Source organism: Abrus precatorius, unplaced genomic scaffold, assembly GCF_003935025.1.
Source record: "Abrus precatorius isolate BTA unplaced genomic scaffold, Abrus_2018 Scaffold8, whole genome shotgun sequence".
NCBI classification, from domain to species: domain Eukaryota; kingdom Viridiplantae; phylum Streptophyta; class Magnoliopsida; order Fabales; family Fabaceae; genus Abrus; species Abrus precatorius.
This window is the reverse complement of record NW_020874428.1, coordinates 37067850-37087562: the sequence shown is the minus strand read 5'-3', so window position 1 is coordinate 37087562 and position 19713 is coordinate 37067850. Positions and strand designations below refer to the sequence as shown.

The window sequence follows — 19713 nt, the reverse complement described above, 5'->3', positions numbered from 1 at the left end:
GACATGAGAATCATAATAGGGTTGGAGCAGAGAAACAAGTACTAAACAACAACAAGAAATATACGAATAACACATTTTTTTATTTATCTTTTGAATATGAAATTGTAAAAAAAATAACATATTTAATTAAAATAATATATATATATATATATATATATATATATACCTTGATACTAATATTTTTAATTCATGTATTATATGAAAATATTTTATCAAAAATATAAATTTTTTGAAAATTTATTTTAATGTATATAAATTTTTAAAAAATTGAATAAAAGATAAATGGTCACAATAAAAATTTGTAATGAAAAAAATATACATATATATTGAAAAAATTATACTTTTTTATTCGAAAAAAAAATTTAACAGGTAAATTGTAATAAAAATATATAATAATTTTTATATTTTATATATTTTAAAAAAAATTAGACATAAATAAATTGTAAGAATAATGTTATTTAAATTTAATATTATAATTGTGCTTGTAATGCACATGTTACATAAAAAAATATTATTTTAAATTAAAATATAAAAATAAAATTTAAATATTATCAATAAATAATAAGCCTACGATAATAGTAGGTGATTATAAAATTTATAAAATATTTACAATATGTTTATTGTTTATTATTTATTATTCACTTTATGATTTAAATATCAATATAATTTTATTAATGAAAATATTTGTGAGAAAAATATTTTGTATTTGTATCATATATAAATCATTTTTTAAAATTTAATCTCATATTAACCATATAATAATTACATTATATTAGTTTAGTTAAATGATATAAAATAGTAAATAAATTTTTCTATTAAAAATATGAACAGAAATATTTTTTTATTTACTTTATTACTAAATATATTTTTATATTAATCTTATACAACTTCACATAAGTAATATAATAATAAAAAAAATCAATAGATAGTTTTAGAACAAATTTTAAACATAAATAAAAATCCACATAAGTAACATAATTTTATATACATATATGCGGGTATGGGGCAAAATAAATACTTAAATATCTATCCCTATTAAATTTTGCGTGTATTTTTTCATACTAATACTCGTACCCATATAGTAGGTAAATACCTTACACATTATGGTTAAATTTTATAGGTATCTTCCAAATAGTAAAACTTCAATTTTTTTTTTCGTTCAAATGGGAAATGGGGAGATAATATTTATCCTTGAATAATAATCCGTATTGATCATTCATTTTAATTTTAATGACCAAAAATTTGAAATTGACATGGCAAGGAACTATAGAATATCTTGAATATTCCAGTATTTCTAACTAATTTCATAATTTAAATCAAATATGTTATATCTTATTCAGACCGATAAATAGAGTTGAGGTTATAGTTAAAAACGTTAGTGAAAAATCAAAATAACTAGTTATAGTGTATTGAGTACTTTACTCGTTCTCATCCCCATTTAAATGTGGTATGATAATAACTTTAATTAAAGATAATAATTTTTTCTTGTCTTATAGCATGTAAAAGTGTTAGGCTACTTAGATTTCATACTCAACAATACATAAATTTATAAAATATATAATATCTTATATTTTTATGTCATTAATTATTTATAATATATTAATAACAATATTGAATAATTTATTTATTTTATAAACTCATTTGTAAATATTTTTTTCATTTGTATCGTGATAATCACTATATATATATATATATAGTTATATATATATATATATAACACAATGGATTAAAAAAATAAAAATAAAAGTTTAATTATAAATTTAATTTTCATATTTAACATTATTTTTAATTTACTCTTTGCAAGGAAAAACTTATATTTTGGTATTTACATGAATTGTTTACACCTCAATCATTTTCTTTTATCAAAATTAGAATAGTATTAAATTTTACTCATTATACTTATACTTTAATTTAGCCTTTATATATATATATATATATATATATATAATATTTTAATTTCTACAATTACTTAATTTTTTATTGCAATCATGTTCTTTTATCATATTTCATCTATTTAAAATATTTAAATCCTTTTTTTTTCATTTAAACAATTCAGCGTTTATGTTAGATTTAGAAATGAAATTTATTTGAAAGATTCAAAATCTAAAATTTTGAAAAACAAAACGAAGGAATTTGCAGAAAATGACTTCAGAATTTTTATGAAAAAATTTATATTTTCTTACTCTAAGTGAAATAGATATTTGATTAATCACTTTCGAATAAAATTTTAAAATTGTTCAATTGGTTTAGTTTCTAGAGATTTTGACAAGGAAATAAACATTTGAGAGTTTTAGGTAAAGAAAAAACTTGATTAAAGACTGAATCTTTTAATTTAAAAAATAAAAAACAAGAGTTCAAGAAAAAAAACTTAATGAAAAACCAAATTTGTCGATTAATCATAATAGAAGAACAGAATGTGTAGTTAAATTTTTAAAATAATTGCTAAAATAATATGTACGTGTTTAGGTATTACAGCATATGCATAAATTTTAGGCTAAATTAACCTACCAACTCCCATAATTTACCAATCTTTCAATTAGGCCTTATTATTTAAAAACTTTTCAATTAAATCATTATATTTTTTATAATTAAATCCTCACGGCTCACACCACTACTCCTTCATGAATTGTTCACGCAATATTTCTTACATAAGATTTATTTATAATTTTGAATCATCATAAGGCATCTCACACCTAAAAGTTCACACATTATTTCTCAACGTTGCAAGGATTGTTAGCAATGTATTAGGACCATGAATTTAGAAGTGAAAAAGGGAAATATTCGGGCTTTCCCGTTATGTTCAGAAAAGTCATGACTCAGAAAATTGATCAACATACTTGTGATGTGTTATCCCTGTTTGGTTATGAGTTTGGCAGAATAAAACCTATATTCTTTCGATTTCCAATGCTTCAAAACGAAACGTTTGTAAAGGGGGTAAGAGATCAATTCTCAGGAAGAGAGGTTTGAAAGCGTTAACAAACAAGATGGTAATTTGATTTGATAACAAGATATGAATAGAATGGAGAGAGGGTATACAAGTTTAATGATAATGAACTTTGATTTCATAATTAAAATTTCTCACACAAGTTTAATGGAAAGGAGGGAGGTTATGCAAAGTTCAATGGTAGTGAGATTCCGTTACTCTTGGCCACACAACCATGACTACCCAAACCAAAACCGAGGATGCAAGTCACCATCATTTTCAAGTTTCAACCATTTTGGGGAGGAGCTCATGCAGAGAATGTCACGCCGCAGGAGATAAACAACAGGTATGAAATCCGTGAAGTAGGATAATCTCAGCATAATATTTTGTTTCATTATTTCTTTGTCTCAAAACAAAGACCAATATTAGTCTATTAACATAAACAGTAGAAAAAGTAAAATCAATAAACAAAACAGTACTCCAAATATGTTTACGTTCAACTACTTCACTCAATAATTAACAACGGAGAACATAAAGCAACAGAACAAAGCGTCAGAGATTGGAATAGATATGTAATTTATAATTGTCAATAAAGCTTATCTATTACATGCAAAATATAAAACTAAAAGAGTAAATAAAAATTCCTCGTATACAGCCATTGTCACATTCCATGGGATAACTCCCTCAAAACATCTCAAAGAAGATGTAGCATTTTACCTCTTCCTCTTCTTATTTCCTGCAGCAGCACCCTTATTAAATCCACTAAAATCATTGGTGGTGTAAGCAGTATTCTGCTTCTTAATTCCCTTTTTGCCTCCAAAACCAAATTTGGAATTCTTTAGATCTCTATTCTTTTGTTTCTTTCCTTTTCTACCAGTTTGCTTTGCTTTCCCTCCTGATCGATCACCTGGAGACACTCCTGGCCTTTTCTTCTTTGACCTCTCAAACGCTCTTCCATCTTCAAAGTTCAAACCCATGTCTGCATCATCGGCATTGTCAGCAAACCCACTTTGTTGCCTCTGCTTCCTCCATTTCTTAACAGCCTCAATATCCTCCTTTTTCTGCTTAGCCCTTTCTTTTAATTTCTGAGCCTGAATCTCTTTGGCCAATCTCTTGGCCTCCCTCGCCTTTCTTCGCTCTTCAGCCTCTTCCATCTTTCGCTTCTCTGCTAATAGCCGACCTTTCACCTTTTCCATGTGGTTATCTGTCTTCACCATTTCTGCATAATAGTCTGCAGGTCTCAGAAAAGGGCGACCCATTGACTGAAGTTTCTCAAAGGCCTGCCTTGTTCCCTCCAATGCTTGTGTGTAAAACGCAAGTTCTCGTGCCAAGTCATCGTTGACATCTACTTCTTGCTCTTGATCGACATCAAGAGAGAGTTTGTGTATCCATTCAACATCCTCTGCCCAACTGATGTCGCCAAGTTTATCTAATAGAGCATCTCGGTTATATATTGCATTTTTAGATGGTTCAGTCAATTTCACATCTTCTTCCGATTCTGATTCAGATGGTGACATTTCCCCTCCCAGATCTTCAGTTTCATCATCAATCATTGTATCCTCAAGTCCAAGCGGCATTGCCATTTAACCTATACAAACATTTAAAAGAAAGAAAAAAAAAGTTCAATTTACGATTCCGTGCTTAGACATTCTAGTTTTCTAGTTTTCTAGGTCAGGAATTGCTCCAAGTTCAATTAGCATCACATTGCTGCTTTCAATCAAAATAATTATACACGAAACTCGTTAAGCCCGGGACACAAAACTAACATCCACAAAAACTCAATATCAAAAGACCACGACAGTGTATAATTTCTTACGACTCCATGACGACGAAACCAACCTATTCAACGTATCAAAACCTAATTTCATATATTTGAGGTAGCAGCAACGAGAAGCAAAAGCACGAAATCAAAACCACCAAGACATAACAATAATAATTACGAAACACGAAACTAAAAGCACGAAAGAGAGGCCATTCATCAATACCTGCTGGAAAACGGCAACACAGAACGCACGAACACACTCCAACTGGACACGGCACTCCGGCGACGGCTACACTGCAGCGGCAGTAGCTTGAGCACTCCCTCTGAGCAACACCCGAGTTCTGAAGGAAGAGTTTTTAGTTTAAGGACTACTGCACTAGGGTTTCTCCCTTTATTAACAAGCCCGAACACTCCCGCAGCTTATTTAAACATGTATTTTGTTAACTTTAAAATTATTATTTTTTATTAAAAAACATTATTATATTAAATTTGTAAAATTGTAATGAATATTTTTATAATAAATTATATTATTATTATTTATTACATTTTAATATTTATTTATTTATTTTATATTTAATTTAAATGGACCCATAAATTTCTTTTATAATACTATTATTCAATTATGATATATTAGAATGATTGATTTTATTAATATAAAAATTATATCTACTGTGTATTTAAATAAGTTGATAGTATAAAAAAATTTATTTTAAAATTTGTTTTAAAATCATAAAAAAAATCATTTTTAAACACACGTCAGTCCTTTTTTCTATTCACATACAAAATTATAAAATAAAATATTTTTACATTATTAATTATTCCAAATATACTAATAAAAATGTTGAATGATTTGTTATTCATATTATACTACATTTGAATACATCGATAATTATAATTTGTTAACAATAATAATAAATTATTTATTTAGTGTTTAAAATTTATTTAATTATAATTTATGAATTACAAAATTATAATATTAAACTGATCCTTATATAAAGTTATAAATTAAAATAAATATTATTTTCTTTCACATATTTGGAAGAACTAATGTCATGACTTTTTAGAATACCAGATTAATGTATAATGTAAAATTTCGAAGGACTTGAAAATGTAAAAATATTTTATATATATATATATATATATATATATATATATATATCTCGACAATATAAAAGAAAAAAAAAAGGCATGCACATGTAAGTTTATATATGTATATATGTATATAATATTTAAGGATTAAAATAAAAAATAAATTAACTATAAAGGTTAAAATTACAATTCAATATAAAATAAATTAAGTTTATCAATCTTTATAAATGAATTGATTTATAAGATGTATTCTTAAATTAGTAATGATGCATAGTTAAAATATTATCTATTTTAATAATCTAATTTATATTTCCAGTCTCATGTGAAGAATTAAAACAATTTGAAGGTAAGTATTTTTAGTTTATTATTTTCTATTCAATAAATTTTAATTTAAAACATGTACCTGTAATCATTTTCTTTCATTCACTAATTACTACTATCAAAATAAACAATTTATTTTTGGAGTTGAAGTAGTTAACAAATTCCACTTCATATAATTAACATTCTATTATTGAAATACATAAAATAACTAAATAATTTGTGCATGTTTTGGTATACATGTGATTATATTTACAAGCTTATGGAAGTAGAACATAAAAAATTAATAAAAACATAGGTAAAATAAATTAATAATTATAAAAGGAATAAATTAATTTTTTATGTCATATGACACTTCTAATGAAAGAATGGAAGGAAAAATAAAATATGTAACTTTTAGAAGTCTTTAAATCTATTTTGTGGATAAAATAAGGTTTAAAAAAAATAGAAATACGAGAGTTTGATGATAATGTAATTGAGCAATAATGAAAAAAATTATTATTTCAGTTTATACTTAATACATATTAAAATAGTAAATATAATATATTATATTATCGATGACAAAATTGAATGTAATAATTGAATTATCATTTATATAATACTTATAATATCTTTCGTATCATTTTTGGATGAAATGGTAATGACTAAGTTGTACCCTACACACAGAGAATTATGGAATTCTTAGAAACAGGGGATAGGGGTAAATCCGTAAAACAAAAATGCAAACCCCATCCGAAGGCCTTATCCTATCTTCTTCCATTTCAATTGGACTTCACTTCTTTCGCTCATTTCTTCACTCTCACACACTTTCTCCCTCAAATCCCAAAACCAAAATCCTCCCTCACGAAATGGCCACAACAACGCTATCTACTCTCATCCTTCGCTCCCCCTCTTATCCTACGCATTCCTCCGCCAGGCCCTCCCTCCAATTCCCCCTCTCCGCTCCCAACCTCTTCCACCGCGCCACCCCTCGCCGCCATATCGTCGCCGCCGTCGCCGCCCCCGAGAAAATCTCAAAGCTCGGCGATGAAATCTCCAGCCTCACCCTCGAGGAGGCCAAGTCCCTCGTCGACTTTCTCCAGGACAAGCTCGGTGTCTCCGCTGCCGCGTTCGCCCCCGCCGCTGTTGCCGCTTCCCCTGCGGCCGCCGATGCCGCTCCGGCCGTTGTTGAGGAGAAGACGGAGTTTGACGTAGTGATCGAGGAAGTGCCGAGCAATGCGAGAATCGCGGTGATTAAGGCAGTTAGAGCGTTGACGAACCTGGCGCTGAAGGAGGCGAAGGAATTGATCGAAGGCTTGCCGAAGAAGTTCAAAGAAGGAGTTTCCAAAGACGAAGCTGACGATGCAAAAAAGCAACTTGAAGAAGCCGGTGCCAAGATTGCCATTGTTTAGCCATAGCAGCGTAATCGTCGTTTGTTTCTTTGTTTGATTTAGTTGAATATAGTGTAATTTTATTTGATTTTGTTTTGTTTTTCCATGACTCGATTTGAATTTAAGTTGTAATGAGAAAAAGAGGTGCTTTTATTTTTTATGCGTTCGAGGTGTTTGTTGAAATGGGGGTGAATGGTTTTGGGCGAGTGTTGGTTTGGAATGGGAAATTGAAAATGTTACGCACTACGCATCTCTTAGAATCGCTTGATAAATTTTTCTTACTTTCGTTTAGTAAGCTTACATTTTTCGGACTTACATTAACGATTTTTATTTTATTTTTTCCTGTCATTAAAACGTAGCAGTTTCTCTTAATGATACAATTCGTTTTCACTGAAAGGACGAGTAACTAAGACAAAAAAAAAAGTTTTCTGGTAAGAGTTATGAACGAGGCTTGCTATCGAAGAGCCACAAGCGGGTAGAACGCCCCTCGTTACAAAGCTGACTGTGGATCCTACTTAAACATGTTGATAGCACGAGCTCTTTTAAGTGTCAAAGTAGCTCGTAGTCCTTCTAGATTCTGGATAAGGGATAGGGAAACAACCTGATTTTTAGCAAATAGGTGTGAAGGTGCAGGGTGGTTACAAATATAATTAACTCAAATATTCATATCTATTAACTTTTGCTTTCTCAATATAGCATCATGGACTCAAAAAGTAAAACGTCCTTAGATATTCTACAAACACTTTAACACTTAGTGAGTACGTATATTTCAAAATATTTTCAATCAAGAAATATGAAAATTAAGATAAGTGTTTTTGCTGTGGTTGTATCCGCAACATGCTTGAATTAATCTTGTTTATTGAATAGATGTGCTTCAATCCATTTGTATGCTCTCTCAAAATAAACATGCTTTACACACATTTTGTTCCTTTCACATCAAGTATGACACAACCTTCAAAAAGTTGAAACACAGAATTTATATATTACAAATAACCTTCCTTTAGCTTTTTCATTTCATCTCTTAGCTTAATTATAAATAAATTTAAAAACTTTATCCTAAATTTAGATTTTAAGCAGCTAAATTTAGAAAATGTTAATATGTATAAATATTTTTTCATTTGTATTAACTATACATATATACACAATATAAAAAAATTAAATAAGTTTTATACGATAAATAAATAAATTTATAAATCATTTCTAATATTCAATATTTAATTGATAAAATTATCTAAATTTAATACTTAATTTTGATTTAAAAAAATTATTTTATAAATAAAAACATTTTTTTCAAAAAATACTAAATTCATTTTATGTATTTTTCCCATGGTTAATGTGAAATTTTATAAGATATGATAATTTCACAACTTTATTTTATAAATATCTTTTATAAGTAGGCATAAAATGTTCAATCTTTATGCAAAAATCGACATGAGTTTCAAATTGAAATTGTGTTAAGGAGCACTAATAACGTTAAGACCGCATCTAAAGATAAGCACGTCAATAATATTTAAAGCTAACCAAAATTTAATTTTCATAAATTTGTTTTAAATCTAAAAACGTCACATGCTAATATGCTAGCTCTCACGTTTCTAATCTTATTATTCCTGCAACTACATTTCTAATCATATTGTTCCTGCAAATCTAAGTTGGTGAAGGAACTTCCCAATCCTTTGACACAGGTCCCAAATCATAGATAATTTCTCTGTGGCAAGACCATACAAGTTTGATAGCCTCTGGTGTTCCAATTCCCGCACCTCTGGGATCCCCGGCAGGTCCAAACCTACAATGACATTATCGTTTTTAATCAGTTGAAGCATATTTTTGTAGGTGTATATGGAAAAAAAAAAGAGATACTAGTTTTACCAGTGGTTCTGTGGAGCTCCTGTCGTTCTTGCTCGGAGACCGGCATAAGTAGTACCGTTCACTGATTTTCCAATTACTTCCTATAAAAAGTGTATTTAATTATAAATAATGACATCATACTCTATGTAAAAAAAAAGAAGCTTAGTCACCTTAATTTTAGATAAGATAACTTCTGTTTGATTATTATAAAAAGTATTACAAGTAATTGATCTCAAATGCAAAATAAACTCTTAAAACACAATCTAATCTATCCCCTAAACAGCTACAACTGTGTTATAAACCAATGTAATTGATAATTTTAAGATAAAAATAGGAAAAAAAAACTGATAGATATCGTGCTAGTTAAGAACTAATAAATTGTGTCATAACACTTATAGTAAATTGAATTATAAAAATCTTACCTGTAAAAATAATGGGTCGTTTGAAACTACTGCTGCGGTTAAATGGGCATGCATTCTTTCAATAAGATCCAACACAACTGACAATTGACTGCTTTTGTAGTCGGTAATAATCTGAAAATATAAATTAAAATTATTTATCTTAAAAATATTCTTAAAAAGGGGTCACAAAACTTTATTTTGATGTTACAAGTTTCTCTTTCCATACCTGAAAGGGTCCAAATATTTCTTTTGTAACAAGCTCGTAATTCTTATCCTTCACAATTTCCTCAATAGGAACATAAACAGCCGTGGGTTTAATAGCACCATAAATTGATGGAATTAAATGGTTCTCTAAAGGCTGACCCCCAAAGAGCAGCTTTGATCCTGGTATCTCAAGTAATTTATTTGTGTGTTCTAGCATTGAATCAGTCGTAAACTGCAACACATGAGAAAAAGAAATAAAGAATGATTTCAAATGATTACTTAATAAAGCATGTCTACCAAAATGCATTAGCAAAATTGAACATTAAAATAATATTATAACAATCAAATGATATAAATAAATAAAAAACACACTTAAAAATAATAATCAAATGATATTAAAATTAACATTCTCCTTTTACAAGACTCTCAATCCATGTATAGAAAATTAGTTAAATGCAAATTACTGAATAGTCAAAAACATTTGATATTTAACCTAGAAGCAGGAACTTGTCCACATTTTGCTGTATCCCAAACACCTATTTTAATCATTACACAAAAGTGTGCATGAATAATTGAAACTGTTGCATGTGTTGCATTTAATAGCAGTTAACACTAGAATGCATTCATATAATTAAATTTAAAAAGCACTACAAAATAGTTTAGACTTCCATCAGTTAAAGAGCAAAAATTTCACCTTAAATAGACCACAAGTTGAAAAAAAACAAACATGTAAACATGTAATACGTACCGTGAGGACTGGGCCAATTGTCAAGTCCGCTAGCTTTCTTCTCTCAGCAAGATCTTTCATCTTACGTATCAAAGAAGTTGATGACCAATTCTGAACAGAAGAAATTAGAACCCTGAAGTTAGTAAGTAAAAACATAATCACAGAGTACATCTTAATAAATAATCAATTTACATCTTCACTCTAGTTCCTGAAGACTTCTACTTATGAACAATTTCTCAAAACAACTAATGTGACTAACCTCGTGCATAAATAACAATGATTGTGCTGAGCACTTTTGACCACTGCATGCATATGCATCCTGGTCACAGACCCATGCAATGTAATCCTCCTTAAAACAAGAAACAACAGAGAAATTATTATAGAATTGAAAATTAAGTCTATGCCATCATGAAATCGACAAAAATTTGTAAGAAACCTGATGGACATCAGGGCCAAGTATTTTCCAGTCAAATCCAGCATCTTCCAATTTAACGCGGCCATTTAAATCATTAGCCAACTTCTCTGCCACTTTAGAACTACCAGTAAAAAGGGTCATTCGTGGATTTCCCTATAAACATATCAAAAATTCATAAAACAATATCATTATCATACCACACAAAAGAAATATGTAATTTGTTACCATCCATATATTTATATATATAAAAATAATAAGAGAGTTCAAAAGGAAATAGAATACAACAAAATTACAAAAAAATTCAACGAGTTAAACATTGAGATAATCATGAAATGGAATCAATAAAGTAAATTGGTAAGTTTTAACCAATAGTAATATGCTACGCAGAATCAATTTCTTGGATGAAAAAACAAGTACTAAACAACCAACCTCCAGCAACAGTTTGTTCATTGTCTTTCCATCCGAATTTATGAAGTCTACATCTTCTACGGGTAAACCACATGTATGAAGCAGGCGCAACATTTGTTCCATAACAATGCTCACCTACAACAATTTGAGTTAATAATTCAAGATTACACTGAAGAAAGAAAATTCCAAATTTTGAAAGCGAATATAATTAATATTTTCAAAATGTAATGAAAGAAATCAAAATAAGATTATGGTTTTCTTAAATTGAATGAAAATACCAGCTAAATAAAATATATTGCTTGCCAGAAAAAAGACATAACCTCTACCAGGGAAAAAAACAACCATTGCATTTTAATTTTTTTCTTTCACAAGTCACTGTGACCGTCTAGAAGCTAACTTTATTGTATTGATTTTGTATTTAGATGTAATGTCATAAAAGTTTGCCAAAATCAAAACCAAAAGAACTCACTTTGGTGTCTACTTTAAGGACTGGCTTGTTGCCCATATACAGTGCTCCCATTAATTGAAGGACCGGAATCTCCAAGGGAAAATTAAAAGGAGTAATAATTGCCACCTGCAAAACACATTTCAGATTTTACGATGAATCTAGGATGAAAAGGTGAATGTTTAGGGTGAATGAAAAAATCTAAAGTTTCGCTTACTATACCAAACAGCTACGAGAATACTGCAAAACTAATCTAAACAAAATTCAATTCCAAATCTGGAAATATTTATTTATTTTTATTCCTTTTTCTTGAGTAGAAAGTCACGTCTATAGAACATACAAAACTTGTTTATTCCTTTTTTTGCTCAAAGAAAGTATTTACCTTATAAATACTCGGGTTTTCTAGTAGGCAAGAGGCAAGAATAATAAAGTCCCGGGTTTTGGCTTTCTATCTTGTGTAACTAATTGAAACACCTCACACATATTCCTTTTTCTTTTCTTTTATTTTCTTTTTTCCAGTTAAAAACAGTTTTTTATTGTCCTTAATAATCACAAGACATTTGCTTGATATACTAATGCTACTGAATTGACTTATTATACCACATTTCACCTTCTTGACCAAGTACAAGCAGGAGAAGTATATATTACTGGGTTTTATTGAGACCTTGATTTTTGTTCCATTTCTTTCATCTCTAGTGTTTAACCAAATAATGGCATTAACTAACTATGAACAAAAGGTAATTGATAATTTTGACACAATCAGCGTAGTACCAGTGGTGTGAAGAATGACAGATTCATTTCTAGTCTTCAGAAAAAAGTATATCAATTAAAAACAAAACAAAATCAAATCCTTACAGGACCATATGGCCAACGAAAACCATGACTTTGCTGGCCAAGATGATTTCCAGGTACTGCAAAAGACCTTGCAAGGAATCGAACCTGCCAAATTTTTGTTAAAATGAAGCAAGAACAAAGAAGAAATCACTAAACATATAATATGAACTTCATAACTTCCTAGGAAATCATATGAGCTAATGTTAGTTTAGTGAGTGTGCATGTGTCAGGGTTAAATTAATAAACAAATAAAGAATCCAGGCTTTAATTATAGAATTTAGAAGGAAAATTATCATTATCTACTAGTTAGGGGGCAATTTAGATTCTTTCATCATTTTATTCAAAAGAATGACATATTTGATAATTGTGTTTATTTCATTTATTCAATTCTAACATGTATTGTTTTGATGTACCTGATCTCCGCAAAAATTCTCTAAAAACTTCTGTGTCACATACACTTCCCCAAAAGCCTGTTGATAACTCTTTGGCGAAACTCTTTGTATTAGTCTTGTAAAGAAATCTGAAACCTGAGGATCATGCAATATAAATACTTAAATATTCTAATATAAAAGAAAAAGTTGATCATGTATACATACGGTGACAATACGTAATTTGTGTGTAACATAAAGCAAATAAAAATTAAAAAGCCTTTTTTTATAGTTTGAAATACCTTAGGAAGTGATAACATGTGAGCTGCCTTGGTAGATACATCTCCAAGCATCAGATATCTGCAAAGGATTTATAACAAAACAACACTTTAGACTTCATCAAGATGGCCAAAATAAGAATGTAAGATTTGATATCATGCTCTAAATCACAACATATTGGTAAATAAAATGTCTGTCAGTTGCATTCTTTATTTCAGTGAAAATGACAGGTGTATGACAGTAAAAAGTTTATTTATTTTCATCTTATCTTAGGCAACTTTAAAATACCAAGGTCCTGTGTATTTTAGTTACTCCTCTTAGCAGAAATTTGAAACCGACTGTGTTGGAAGTTCATTCCATAATCACTTTCATTCAAACGTTGCAAACCAATCATCCAAAGATCTCCTCACATTTCCATTTCAAAACAAAAACAACTACATTGTTATGTCATTTGCTATGCAAAAAAAAAAAAAAAAGTTGTATCCAGTTCAGAATACGGCTGAAACCTCTAGGAATAATCTAGATAATCCACCTGTCTACATCCTCAGGCAAAACCCATTTGAGCAAAATCTCCTATAAAGGAGAACGTAAGGCATAGAGGTCTATATATTGAAAGATGCAATTCCCATCAATTTTTTGTTTTTTGACATTTACAGTAATCATTAATCCAACAAATAAAAAAGACTTTTTTTAAGTTTTCATTTCTATGAAGAAAATCGAGATAAGGACACTGTGCACTTACCTCTCTGGTGCCTTAAAAGGATTGTGTACACCATGTTTGGGACAGCTAGACAAGCTTTCCACAAATGGCTGAAAAGTCAAACAAAAGAAAATTTTAGTCAAGATATCTGTCTCGAACCAACTGTTGATTTCCAACCAAGTAACAAAACATCTATAGCCTTCAAATTGAAATGTTTATTTCTTTTCTTTTTCCACAAAATGATCAGAAGCCAGTCTCACAAATATAGGTGAAAGCTTCAAACTTGGACCTACTATTCGAACAGTAGGTGTGGTGAGTGGTGACTAATAAGGCAATGCTCAGTCACTTTATATATTTTATAGTTTGAAGGGCAAGGAAGTAATAAAAGAGCACAGCCTTGAATAAATCAAGCTGAATTCTCAGTAAGCAGCAGTTTTTGCTGTGTGTAACAAAAGGAATATATTTCAAAATAATATATTAAGACAACAAGACAAGTAATTCATTACAGGGATGCACCTGAATTCCTGTTCCATCAACTTCTGCAACTTTAATAAATGATTCTCCATTTAAAGGATCCACAACGGTACTCCAGTTTGAAGATCCTACCCATTTACCTTGCACTGAAAGTGAAGGCAATACATTCAGAATGATGATCATGGAAGCATGGCAGAAAGAGTTCTATTAAAAATAAATTTATTGACAAATATAGGTAGTGCAGAAATTTAGAATACTCAGTACCATTCAAACTTTGATGCGTATAAGGAAATGAAATTAGGGAAAAGGTGTTCAACAATCCCTCCTTTTCCATCAAATTCAATTTCTTTGATGAACATAATATTTAACAAACTGCATTAGGATTTCATATATACTTGAAAAGCAGGTTGGTGATCTTGCAGACAAAATCATGGTAAAATAGAGATAGAAAAAGAGCTAAGTTATATGATATCCCTTGTCAATTTTTGCTCACCAAATTTATCTGCAGACAGAAGTACATCAAATTCTTAAGAGTAGTAATGCCTATCTGCAAAGAACAAAAGCATCAAAGGTTGTGGAGCCTACCCAAGTTCAAAACTTCAGCAGGCTTAGAACCTGAAATCTCTTCTGCCTCTACTGTGGCAAATGGCAACGAATGAACGCACCTGCTAGATATTGTAAAATCGAATTTAACTCTCAAAAGGCAAAATAAACTTACATTTAAAGTTGTAGTAATGCAATAAAGTAATAAACTACTTTAAATATTTACAAGAAACATGACCAAAACAACAAAGAATCACCAGTTAAGGCTAATACTTATATCTTGAAAAAAAATAAAATAAAGATAGTAAATTGGATGATATCATAAAATGGCATTTCTATTCTACCATCGCTATGAATTATTTAGCCAGACAATTATGGATTAACAATAAGACCAGAATAATAGTCAATTGGATCTCCAAAAACGAGTAAATTGCTTGTCAATAAAAGATTTATTATGATACTAACAAATCAGCGAACATAATTTTTGGTTTAGTGTTCTACCCTTGCTAAATGTGGAAAAGTACTCAGCTCAGGTAATCGTTCGGTAAAAAGGTTATTCCTCAGTTACTTGCACGGATTAGGTTTTTTCTCCTATTATTATTAGAATTATCACTTTAAAATGTCTTGTAAGATACAGTACTCTTAGGTATATGGTGTTTGTAAGCGGATCATCGACCTAATAAAAAAAATGCAAAAATAATTATTTTTTTAATAATTGATGAGAGACACGCAAGTTGATCGTCGAACGAATCAAGGTGCCACCGAGCACAAATTCCACTCAACTGTTTCACAGGTAACCGGCGGCTATTTCATCTAAATCACAGAACAAGTTGAGTATCGAATTGATCAACGAGTAAAACTATATAATTCCACTACCTAAACGAGGATCAGCATTACGAAAGCAATTGAACAAATTCAAATCCCTAGTCAATCAAAACCAGAAAAAAAGGATACCTAGAGAAATTGAAAGCTGCACAGGCATTGCGGTTGGGAGAAATTGAAACCCTAGCTGCTCTGTTAGCTAAAAGCTTGAACATGGTGATGGATCAGATTCTACTACCCTCACTCACTCCCTCCCAGTCACTTTCAGGTGAGTTCAAAATGAGGGCATGCACTCTCCCCTATTTATTGGTATGAGAGAGAGAGAGAGCCCAAAATAAAAACAATAAAAGTGTGTCCTATCAAATCGTTTGATAATTTCAGAAACCAATGTTCTAGATCCTATAACATGTGACAAACACGTAAAAATGAGTCACTCACAGAATAATATTAACCGGTCATAGTAACACGTGTAGATAGCATGTGGTTCCGTAGTAAGAATTTTGTTTTACATTTTTATTATATTTTTATTGTTTGAAAGGTTTAAATTATTAATTGCTACTGTATTTTTTTATTTTAAATGAAATTTTTGACTTTTCCATATTAGGCTACTCACATCTTATAGTGAACATTTTAAAGTTAAAGTGTGTTGAGAAAACATTGTCTAATTCAATTCTTTTAATACGTTTATAATATGAGCATTTGGTATATAGAAATTGTTTTAGTTCCTCAAAATTATGTATTATAAACTAATATCAATTTTATTAGTTTTTTAAAAACAATAAATTAATTTCATTAAAATTGTTACGAAATGTTTCCGAATTATTAGTGTAATATATACGTATATCGATTTTATTTCGTGATTTAAATAAAGCAAAATAATTTTCATTTATCCAAAAAATATTGCGAACTATATCAATCCTTAAAACTTGTAATTTAAATATATATTACTAGTTTAATTTTAAAAACGAGATCAAGTTAAAGATAGTTACGTAAGAGTGTGTCCGTCGCTGTTAGCGTAATGAACCTTACTTTATTATAATTTTCAAAGTGGATAAGTATCATCTAGTTGTTTTAAAATCATAAAAGGATTGTTATATTCTAAATCCAAGTGTCAGTACCCAAATGTGAGAGTTAGACCTTTTGTGACGTATTATCCTCACTGTTATTTGTGTTTTATGCATCGCACTTAATAATAATAACATGTTTTTTAATATACATTTTATAACTATTCTATTTTTTCAAAAAAATAAATATTTATTTATAACATGAGTGGTTTGTTTTTAAAATATATTTAAAAGTGTATATTAATAAAATTTCCAGGTACAAGCGTGCGCTTAAGAAGTCTTCTTACCAATAAGCCAAAAACTGATTCTCCGTAAGAAATAGTCCATTCCATTACTTAGCAACTGCGAGCGTAATATCATCAACTTCCACTTTTTTGTCAACTTCAAAATAAAATGTGGGCGTTGATTTAGCAAAGTTATAACTAATATTTTTAAAAATTAAAATGATACAGAGGGATCTTGTTGGGAATTTTGACTTCCAACAAATTTTAAAAACACACAACAAATCAAATAATCAAATGGTATTTAACAATGTATTTTGTTACAAGTAGTCTTGGAGTTAAAGTATTAATAACTAAATATAAAAGTACACTATTATGCTTTTTAATTAAAAAACTATTTTAATTTTCTTAACCAACAACACCAAGTTTTACCGCAGTTCATTCATACATGTTAGTAGGACAGATTCAAGTCAGCGATCCAGAATAAATTAATCACTATTATTTCATAGCATAGAATATTTATGATTGAATTAATAAAACATCGTTCTTCTTCTTTGTTGATTAAATTAATTATTTAAAGATTTTTTTATAAAATTTAAATAAATAAAAGTGACATTAATAGACAACGAAGGACGATAGTACTCCTATCCCGTGTCAATTTTGGACCAGCATGATCTATTTATTTTAATTAATCCATAAATTATTTTAGTACTTGTTTAATATTTTTTAAATTGTACATCATCGCTTTATTTCAACTTTAAACAAACTTAATTTAGACAACTATGTTCCACTCCGACTAATATATATTAAGAAGTTATTCATTAATATCTTGTTGAGTCAACTCTACTGATTAATATATAAGTATAAATGACGAGTAAGCGGGATAAATTTTTCATAATATATATGTTACGTCTCTTTCCCATTTTGCTATCTCTTTTCTTTATTGTAAAACTTATTACCAGTCTCATTAAATAAAACAAAAATAATAATAATAAATCAGGTTCACAGGCTAATAAATTTGAACTAAAATTAAATTTTGATTTATTTGTTAGTGGGATATTTGAGTTTAGCTAAATAATTTACAAAAACGCAGCTGATTTGTTTTTTTTTTTTTATTAAATCAATCTACTCAAATCCCACCTGCCTTTACTAACAAAGTATATCTTTTAAGAAACAAATTTTAAAATCATATTACGTATATGCTTATATTTTTTAACCTAATATGTGTATTCGATTATTTTCTTAATTATAATATTATAAATTTTCAATTAAATTATATATAAACTTATAGAAAAGTTTTCTTTGAATCAAGGATTGAAGTTTGTTCTGACCTTAAAGCCGTACAGTTTCATTTTAGTCGTTTTGGACTCCTCTATTTCCAATGTATACTGGTGAGAACCAATACCCGTCCGCCACGTCGGTCCACGTAAACCTTTTCGAATAGAAATTTCTTGGTCCACCTGTGTGTGTGCTTAGGTGTCAGGTTATTTTAGAAACAATTTTTGTTTAAAATTTTAATTTAACATTTTGTATAAATATAAAATTTACCAACTTCATTATTAGATTGATTTTATAAAAAATTAAATTCATATAAAGTTATATAATTCAAACAATAATGAATATTTTATTGAATAAATTTATTTTTATGTATAATTTTTTAAATATAAATAAATATTGATCATGAAATTATATAGTTATAAGTATTTAATTTATTTAAATTTAATATGTAAAATTGATATTATATTATTTGAGATTATAATTATTAAATCAGTAGTTTATTAAAAAATCAAATAAAACAATTTAGTAATAATTTTTTAGAAGAACTTTTATTTATATACTTGTGTTATAGAAAAAAAAAAATTTGTTAACAGTTGTATTATTTAATAATTTTGAAGTTTATGCTCAACTCATTATTTATTATTAACTTTTTATTAAGCTTAATATTTTTAAAGTCTGATTGTTTATTAATATTTTTAATGTTTTATTTTATATTAAGGTTTTTGACAGACTATAAGTCTCTTTTATTAAAAATACTATCAAATCATTTAAATAGGTTTATATTTAAAATAAAAATATAATAATATTACAAAATTTAATTTTTTTATTTTTATATATAATATAAATATATTATTGTATATATATAAAATATCTATATATTATTATAAAATTATTGAACCTTAAACTTAAATTTAACTTATTTAATTAATTAATTTTCTTAAAAAATTAAATTTAATTAATTACTTAAATAAGTGAAAGTAAAAGCTTTAAAGAAGTTGTAACCTCATGTGAGGTACTTTGTTCGACTGCTATTCGTAATATTTAAAAATAATAATAATGATTGCAATACTTATAGGTTTAAAAGTTGTTTTAAGGAAAAATTATCATATAAATACATAGATTAGCAATAACTCATATTATATATGTCTCATAAAAAAGTTTAATTTTAGTTTACTCAAATTATTTAAAAATATGTTCGCTCAAGTGGATATTATTATATATAA

General features: G+C 28.4%; 3 protein-coding genes across 4 annotated transcripts; 1 reads left to right on the top strand and 2 right to left on the bottom strand.

The window, feature by feature from the left end:
• Nucleotides 1-3461: 3461 nt before the first annotated feature.
• Nucleotides 3462-5083, bottom strand: LOC113847775 (probable rRNA-processing protein EBP2 homolog). Its single transcript, XM_027477048.1, has 2 exons — nt 4909-5083; nt 3462-4511 (listed from the first exon to the last, which is right to left on the bottom strand). Exon 2 carries the CDS (start codon nt 4504-4506, stop codon nt 3637-3639), a length of 870 nt encoding a protein of 289 aa, XP_027332849.1. The 5' UTR covers nt 4507-4511; nt 4909-5083; the 3' UTR covers nt 3462-3636.
• A 1757-nt stretch (nt 5084-6840) lies between these two features.
• Nucleotides 6841-7769, top strand: LOC113847182 (50S ribosomal protein L12, chloroplastic-like). Its single transcript, XM_027476106.1, has one exon. It carries the CDS (start codon nt 6941-6943, stop codon nt 7481-7483), a length of 543 nt encoding a protein of 180 aa, XP_027331907.1. The 5' UTR covers nt 6841-6940; the 3' UTR covers nt 7484-7769.
• A 1181-nt stretch (nt 7770-8950) lies between these two features.
• LOC113846979 (probable aldehyde dehydrogenase) lies at nt 8951-16311 on the bottom strand. Of its 2 annotated transcripts, none has more exons than XM_027475782.1 (16): nt 16060-16311; nt 15148-15227; nt 14605-14708; nt 14131-14198; nt 13412-13469; nt 13155-13268; nt 12763-12846; nt 11932-12036; nt 11484-11597; nt 11076-11207; nt 10899-10988; nt 10661-10750; nt 9935-10144; nt 9730-9840; nt 9329-9408; nt 8951-9245 (listed from the first exon to the last, which is right to left on the bottom strand). In XM_027475782.1, the coding sequence occupies exons 1-16, from the start codon at nt 16140-16142 to the stop codon at nt 9107-9109; spliced, it is 1662 nt and encodes a 553-aa protein (XP_027331583.1). In that variant the 5' UTR covers nt 16143-16311; the 3' UTR covers nt 8951-9106. The 2 variants fall into 2 exon arrangements, with proteins under 2 accessions (XP_027331583.1, XP_027331582.1); XM_027475781.1 differs by having other exon boundaries at nt 8970-9245; nt 15148-15230.
• Between the last annotated feature and the right edge of the window lie 3402 nt (nt 16312-19713).

Bases quoted from the DNA above. Each gene is read 5' to 3' on its own strand.
- LOC113846979 (XM_027475781.1), bottom strand. From the start codon at position 16,142: ATGTTCAAGCTTTTAGCTAACAGAGCAGCTAGGGTTTCAATTTCTCCC. The intron at 10,989-11,075 runs GTTTCTTACAAA...TCTTGTTTTAAG, and splicing joins TTGGCCCTGATGTCCATCAG to GAGGATTACATTGCATGGGT. The intron at 9,246-9,328 runs GTAAAACTAGTA...ATGTCATTGTAG, and splicing joins GGAGCTCCACAGAACCACTG to GTTTGGACCTGCCGGGGATC.
- LOC113847775 (XM_027477048.1), bottom strand. From the start codon at position 4,506: ATGGCAATGCCGCTTGGACTTGAGGATACAATGATTGATGATGAAACT.
- LOC113847182 (XM_027476106.1), top strand. From the start codon at position 6,941: ATGGCCACAACAACGCTATCTACTCTCATCCTTCGCTCCCCCTCTTAT.